General features: G+C 31.4%; 1 protein-coding gene across 6 annotated transcripts in view; it reads right to left on the bottom strand.

Annotated features, from left to right (window-relative positions):
• Positions 1-1,246: 1,246 nt before the first annotated feature.
• The window catches only part of LOC148939273 (uncharacterized), a 280,313-nt gene continuing 273,366 nt past the window's right edge, over positions 1,247-8,193 (bottom strand). For 5 of the 6 annotated variants that reach the window (XM_089106654.1, XM_089106655.1, XM_089106657.1 and 2 more), the window contains one exon: positions 1,247-2,562. In XM_089106654.1, coding sequence (XP_088962780.1) covers positions 2,296-2,562 — 267 coding nt within the window. In that variant the 3' untranslated portion in view covers positions 1,247-2,295. The remainder of the gene's footprint in view (positions 2,563-8,193) is intronic. The other variant, XM_089106659.1, reaches the window with a different exon arrangement.

Below are 8,193 nucleotides of genomic sequence, written 5' to 3'. Positions count from 1 at the left end.
TTTTGTATTTATCAGATAATGTCAGCATTGCCGTATTTCCTCACTTTTAGCACCAGGGAATCCTCCAGCAGTCCATTTCACACTTTTAAGTGATGAAAATTGGTTATTAATTTTCACAGGAGCGTATCGACATAGCTTTGGCCTGGAGCTTCTTAAGTTATTTTCTAAGTTTATAAAGTTCTCCTTCCATTTCTGCATAGGGATATGACACTTACTCATTGCTTTTTCTCTTCTTGATCTTAAATGCAATCAAGGTCTTCTACTGCGAGGAAACTTCAAAACAAACATTAAGGTGCAGCAAAATTATGGGAGAAATTGTAAAATACCTAGAATTTCTCTTATTTATTGCTCTGTTTATGATCTGCCCTTGCTTTTCATACTATGAACTATGAACTAATAAATATGCTATGAACTTGGGAAAAAATCAAAACGGATATTCACTAAATTCTACTAGTTTGCAAAAGAGTGTATGATGGCCAACCTGATGCTTGGCTTTAACATAACCAACTCATTAACATAGCCAACTTCAAAATCAACTCTCTCACCTACCTGTAGCAAAATAACGGGTTTGATTAAAAACGGGTATATATATATATATATATATATATATATATATATATATATATATATATATATATATATATATATATATATATATATATATATATATATATATATATATATATATATATATATATATATATATATATATATATATATATATATATATATATATATATATATATATATATATATATATATATATATATATATATATATATATATATATATATATATATATATATATATATATATATATATATATATATATATATATATATATATATATATATATATATATATATATATATATATGATTCCCTATTCCCTATTATAGACACTCCTAATTCCCTATTATATAAAAATAAAAGTCATTTTTCGTAACCTCACTGAACAAAAAAAACTGGTGAAATTAAGAACCAACAAAATAAATATATATATATATATATATATATATATATATATATATATATATATATATATATATATATATATATATATATATATATATATATATATATATATATATATATATATATATATATATATATATATATATATGATTCCCTATTCCCTATTATAGACACTCCTAATTCCCTATTATATAAAAATGAAAGTCATTTTTCGTAACCTCACTGAACAAAAAAAGACTGGTGAAATTAAGAACCAACAAAATAAATTTATTTTCACTTAAATGACTAGATTACATCATTAACTAAGCCAAACTTCTTCACTATCATTCGGAAAATATGGGGTAGCACTTTTTGAAGCAATTTAAAGAAAGCAACTGTCGAAACTGCTAATTAATGTCGAAAATTTCAAGAAGAACACGGGTCTTTGTATGTTGGAAAACAAAGTACATATTGAGGGACCCTAAAAAAATTTATCTTCAATATTATTCACTAGTCAGTTTTATCGAACAATTCCTTTGATTCATTTCATTCATTCATGATAAAAAAAATTTTCTTTTACTAGCACTAAGCGGCTGTTTAGCCCATGAAGCAGCTTGTAAGAGTAGAGATTGAGGGTTATGAGATTATTCAACTGTGTTGGAAATTTCACAAGAATGTTTCTTGGTGCTGAGAAATTCCTTCAGATTACTTTCAACGCTCTTTGACATCGATATGAGCTAATATTCGTTTTGTAGCTTATAAGGAGTCTTGCCATTAGTTATGACCATATTTTATCAAAACCAAATCACAATAAAAAACAACTCAATTTTCATCAAAACCTTCATATTCGTTTTATTTCTTTTCCTGGATTCAGACAGCTACTTTTATCCAAAACACCTCAAGCACTCGGGTCACAAAACGCCCTTAAAGCTTTCCATATCAAATCAGTTCGTTCTAACTTTTGAAACTCAAATGACAAAACTAAAAACATGGCATTGGACAGAAAATTAATTTTTATTTTTGTGGGTGCCTTCTTTGGCAGCTCACTAGAAATTCTTCAAAACAGCTGTTTGACCACTAGAGCACATGAAATGGCTGCAAAAAGCGGAGAGAATTTTACAAAAAAGGCATAAAAGGCTGTTTTTGCGTGAAAACACAGCAAAATGGACCTTGGCTAAAATCGAGAAGGTTCTACATGGATCCTTTTTTTCAGCATAAAATACACTTACTTTTAATTTAATTTATGAAATTGCACAAATATTCACAGTTAGTTTTCACGAGTTGCATTAGTTTTGCTTTCACAGGGCGTATAAACACAGTTCACCAAGCGATTTCACAACTATTAAACATTTGTTTCAAATGAACCTTGAGCTCTGAGACCAGTAGCTGAGTGAGAGCGCCCATATTGACGTTGTCGTCTTTTGTCTCCACTACTAGCTGAAAGGAGGGCGGAATACCCAGCTGGAGACATGGATGGCTCGTAACCAGGGGTTAAGTGACGAGATGATCTGGGTGAATTTTCTAATTTCTCTATTTCAAAATCTTCTGCCGTGGGACTACTCACGCCTTTTGTATCTGGAAGAGGAGGCTTGGCTCGTAGTTTCTGCATCTAGAAATAAATTTCTTTTAACTAGAATTAAATTTTCAACAATTATATATCTAGATTATTTACAGATACAGTGTTCATTAACAGCTCATAAAAATTTCACTATCTTTGCATGATTTTGTTGCTGTTGTTTTTTCTTTCTTTCAGTTCCCATTAATGATCATCCTAACTAGAAAAATATATTGGACTTTCTGTTCACTTAAACATTCTTATTGTTCATACCATTTAGCTCGTTTTTCTATTCCTGAAACTTCTTGTAGTTACCCATATATAGTTTTTTGCTTTTACCTTTTTTTGCTTTTACTCCTTGCAAATCAAAAATATGAACAGAAAGGCTGCAATAATACTTTTTATTTTATTTATGCTTGATCTTAATATTGGATAAATCGTAAATTAACGAACACTTTAGAACAAGTCCCTGGAAGCAAGTCAATGTTCTCCTAGAAATACATATTGTGCTCACAATTCACCATGTCTAAAGGAGACAACCTATTAAAAAAGGGACATAAAATAATAAATTAAAGACAGAACAAAAAAGGGAATGTCAACGGAATTAATTCAATTTAATCCTCTCTTAAAGCTTTTTTCCAGGACCGACAGAAATTTCTGCAGTAATTTGTCATTTATTAAAAGTGTCTTTTTATGCAATCTTTGCAATCTTGCATGTTCACGCAAGTTAATGAAATTCACCTCCATGGCACAAAGTCAATGAATCAAATTTATGTTAACAACTTGGTTACGACTACGACAGGGTTTTTAGATGGACTAAGTTATGGAAATCGTTAAGTGAGGTTATTAAAAATAGTACTTTAAGTAAATTTATAAGGCTGATGAAGAGTGAATTTTATTCTTAATATGTTTTTAATAATTAATGTACTTAGGATGCATAGCTGATAGATTAAATCGGTATTAAATCAATAAATTTAGTGTTTTATTTTGATTGAGATGTGTTAAGGAAGGAGTCGAGTGTTGAGTGTAAAGTTAATGGTAACATGGTATATGACGTTGTAGTTGTGTTTTGTTTTTAAACCCATTCTGAGGTTAATGTTAAGTATTATTGGTTTTTTACAGATTCAGATTTGTTTGGTTATCCCTCCTCCATATCATGCCGTGGCATTTGAAGGGGAAATTGTTTATGTTAAGTTTTTGTTAATAATTGATATTATATATATTAATAAATAAATATAAATTATCTCCAACATTATTTTTAGATACACGGAAATATATTCATTAATCTAACTAAATTTGTAAAAAACAATTTTTCGAAAAATAGGGTTTACAGCCCTGGTTGCTTTTGCAGAGGCATATTTACTGCACGAAAAGCAGAATAAGCTGAAGAAGATTGGGACAAAGAAAATAATCTTTAGGCACTTTTAGGTCAAAGACTATCCTGTGTAATTTGATGTGTTTACCTTTATCCTTTATATTTACTTTTATAACTTTATATTTACTTTATATTTACTATTTTTCACTTTATATCCCAACAAAGCCATATTATACAGCTACTTGCCACAATCCTTAAGCAACTTTTAAAGTTTCTACAGTTTTCTTGCCAGAAAACTGTAGATGCAAGTACGGAATATTATAGATTCCTGTAAAACGATTATTTGAAAACAATCAGAAACAGCCGAGGAAAATCAATCAGTATAATAACTCGGTTTAAAATCATATTGTATTAAACTACTGAATAAAATTAATAATAAAGATGTTATTTATAATACTTCTATTTTGTCTAAAGTTTTAACTCTTGAGTTTAACCTTCACTATGCTATCAAAATAAGGTGCTTCACAAATTTTCTCCTTGTTTCTTTGTACTGGGCTATTTTAGCCGATTTCTTTCTTCACATTATGACACAATCAACATATCTTGGTTAGATTACGTGGCGTTCACACTACGTATGCAACATTCTATGCTAAGGGGTTGGACCAAGAGACCGTTGTGACAGGAGAAGGTTTGGCTCTCTGAGCCCCACTCCTTCCGTGCAGCACGTGTGGCCCTGGCATTGAGTTACACAATTGAAGTGTTTCAATTCCTACATTATAAAAATTTAATTCAAGCAAAAAGCTCAAAATTAGGTTAAATGTCAACAGAAGGATTATTTTGAGTGGCCGTGGTTCAAGGCTACAAGGATTATGGTTCAAGACTATTTATTGTTTCATTCAAAGCTACACGTTCCTCTGTTTGCTTCGATCAGTTTATTCAAACATATACAACACAGTACTTGAACTTGTTATTGTTGGCCCTCTACAATCAAAAAAGATCCGGGAGCTATAGATCATTTGCTATTTCCCACATCTTTTACGATATTTGAAGTGATTCAACACACTTTGGATCGTTTTTAGAATCCTTATTTGCTAAATTCAATACTTTTAGCATTCTTAGTGAAAGTAGATAGGTATAGCTAATATCCAGATCATGCAGTTAAAGGCTAGTTAGTACCAGATCTGTATAACCAGTGAGTAACGTAACTAACCAAATTACAAAATCTAAGTATCATTTAAAAAAAAGAAGGGTTACCTTCGAATAATTCTGGGATTAAAACTGTACCCCATTTTCATTGGTTTAAGTCTTTGACGTAATTTATCAAACCAATCAAATCATTCCTTAAGCGCATGCCAGAAACAGAAACCCTGCTTTTTCAAACCTGATTGGCTCCTGTGTGAAATTTCAAGCCAATCGAAAAAAGAAAATCCAGCTTCCATCTGATCGATTCTTTTGCGTGAAATTATAAGCCATTAAAAAGAATTAAGTGTTTTTCATTCAAATAATTTTCTACAAGTGAACTCCTGCTCTTATTTCTTGCTGTGAAAATAAAAAAAAGTATTCACCAAAATCTAGGGACAAGGGAAAAATGTTCTAGAGGGGGTAATAGCCCCTTCCTCCTGTATTTTGTAGTTACTCCCGACTTTGATGAGTATTTGGTCACTACTATTTAGTCCCATACACCATTTCAGTTGAAACCGTGAAGCATGCAGACCAAGTGCGTGCCAGAAGTTCTATAGGCCTAACCCCCCCCCCCCCCATTGCTAAAAAAAAACAAATTTCGTACAATTTATTTATTGATTTTTAAAAAAATTGTTTATAGTTTTTCCATTATTCTTTTTATTTTGAAGAATCCAAAGATAAAAAATTTTAGAGGCTACAACTTTTTAGTAAATGGCCATTTGTCAAATTAAATACTTCATAATTCAGAAAAATTAATATTTCGAATTAAGAAATAAGTAAAGGAACAAAGAATGTGCAACATAGAAATCTAAATTAAGCTTAAACTTAAAGTTAGGCACAAAGTTAATAAAAGAAAAAAGTAGATGCTGATAGAGAATTACGATAATATTAGAATTTAAGTTCCTTGTTTGCACTATGTGAGATAAAGATCACTAATAGATAGATTTAGGCCTGTCCTTCCCCCTGTTTGCCTTATTTCTCTTCATCATCAGTAATTCAAAATTTTCGAAATGAAACATTTCACTTTGCAAGTAGATTATAACAAGAAAGTTTATTCTTCTTGAAAGAAAGATGAATTTTTAGCTGTTATAAAAAAAAATGTCAAAAAAAAGTGTTTAATATCGCATAAACTGGTTGCTAAGGATTATGATGATGATAAAAAAGGATGAGACCATTATGTGATGAAAAGTGATACCATTACTGCAACGAAAAAAAACTATCACAGACGTGGACCAAAGAAAAGCAGCAATGATGATGATAGTGGGAAATTTACATGGCGGGGCTGGACATGATACTCATTGATTTTGTATGTGAAACTGTATTAGATTTGATTTATTTGCTCAAATCGTGTGTGCTTGAAAGAGAGAATATTAATAGCAAAAACAGTAAATTAATAAAACTAAATGAAAAACACTGCCATCTATCCCTATGTAATATTTCTTAGATACAGTTTTCCCATTTTGTCATACATCTGCTGGAAGTAAGTAAATCAATCAGATGCAAAATTATGAACCTTATAAATAAAGAAGAATAAAATCACAAGAATAACATCAAAGGGCAACCCACTTCCAAAAATCGTGTACCCCCGGAGGCGCAGGTGGTGGAAGACACGGGGCATCAAGTCTCCATGCGTGATGTAAAAAGGCGTGAAGCGGTGTGGACAACGCCTAAAGTGACACCTGGTTAGCTTTGATTACAAAGTAACTATAATGTAATAGCTTACTGAGAAGCTAGACATGGTTCCGAACTTGAATGTGTTATTTACCACAAAAGAAATATGAAAGAAAAAGGCTGGCTTCAGATAAGGATTACTATTTCCTCAGACGCAGCTTAGGGATAGAGATGTGGCACAAATTCTCACAGAATACCAGCAGATTTCTCATTTAAGGAATAATTTTTTCTTAGAATGATACCCTTAAGATCCCAGGAATCCTAGAGACGACTGTAAAAAAGACAATGCGCCGTATTTCATTTTTTTATTCATTAACAAGGCATTTAGATCTTTCTGAATCAAGGTATTAACCCTTATGTTGCTTCACTATTATGGTTTTGGCATTCTAATAGCTCTGTTTGGGTTAATTACTCGGAGAGTTGCTTTTTGTCAGCGAATATGATACATCAGGAATGCGGCAAGGTTACGCCCGATAATGTCCAACACATCAACATCAACGGAAGGTACGATATTTTTCCTGTAGTTTTTCAGTGGATGGTATGGATTTGATCCAATTGTGTTATTTCGACGATGTGCTCTTGATCGAAACCTCACTCATTGAACCGCAAGCCAATTTTTATTTTTAAACTACAGGTTTACACGAATATTGGTCTAGTGTCAATACAGCCAAAACAAAACTTCTTGTTTTGGAACCTTCTTCGTCGCTTAAATACTTTGCCCCACTCACAGTCAAAATATACATAGATTAAGGGATAATAGGTTTTTCCTAGATTAATAAGTCAAGCATCTTGGCATCACACGCGAAGGTGATTTGAGAGGCTTAAGGCTTCTCACGGTTCACAAAGTTATTTTCGGAAGACGCTTGAGCTATGCAAGATTTGTATCCCTTAAAACCAAATTTGTTTTGGATTAATATCACGTCAATGACTCTGTTTTGTTTGTCCCTGGGTTAGAAAAAGATCAACTGAAAATCAATAAATCATTTCGTTTTGATTCATGTCACAATTGAAGATGTCATTTTGAATCATGTCAATCATGTCACAAAGATTGTGACATCCCACCTTGAATTTTGAATGATAGTGACTGTTTCTAGTAATATGCCAGTTTTGTTGCATCCTTAGAAATTATTTAAGTTTAATGGTTCTTTCAATGCTTCGCTTTTTTCTTGTATTGTCGTACGCGGTTTTCTAATAAATAAGTTAAATAATTAATAAGGTTTGCAAGTTAGTAAGGTTTGAACGGAAGGATTGTGACCAAAGTTTGTTTTTCCTTCTCTTATATTGTTCTCTCATCAGTACTTTCTCATTTGTTCTCTCATATGCCTTGCCTTATACTAACATTCAGGGTCACAGCATTTGTTCTTTTTGTAGTAAATTTTCATTTGTTCTTTTTGTAGTAAATTTCCAGAAATTGTCATAAGTAGTCACTTATGACAAAGGAGTTTTTTAACAGTTTTCATCAAAGCTAGTACATTAAAAAAAAATTCACAGAAATCTTACAATTTGAAAAATCCAGA

The sequence above is a fragment of the Artemia sp. Qi Xiang Cuo genome, chromosome 21 (genome assembly GCF_049724085.1).
Source record: "Artemia sp. Qi Xiang Cuo chromosome 21, ASM4972408v1, whole genome shotgun sequence".
Taxonomy (NCBI): Eukaryota; Metazoa; Arthropoda; class Branchiopoda; order Anostraca; family Artemiidae; genus Artemia; species Artemia sp. Qi Xiang Cuo.
This window is presented reverse-complemented; position numbering and strand designations above follow the sequence as displayed.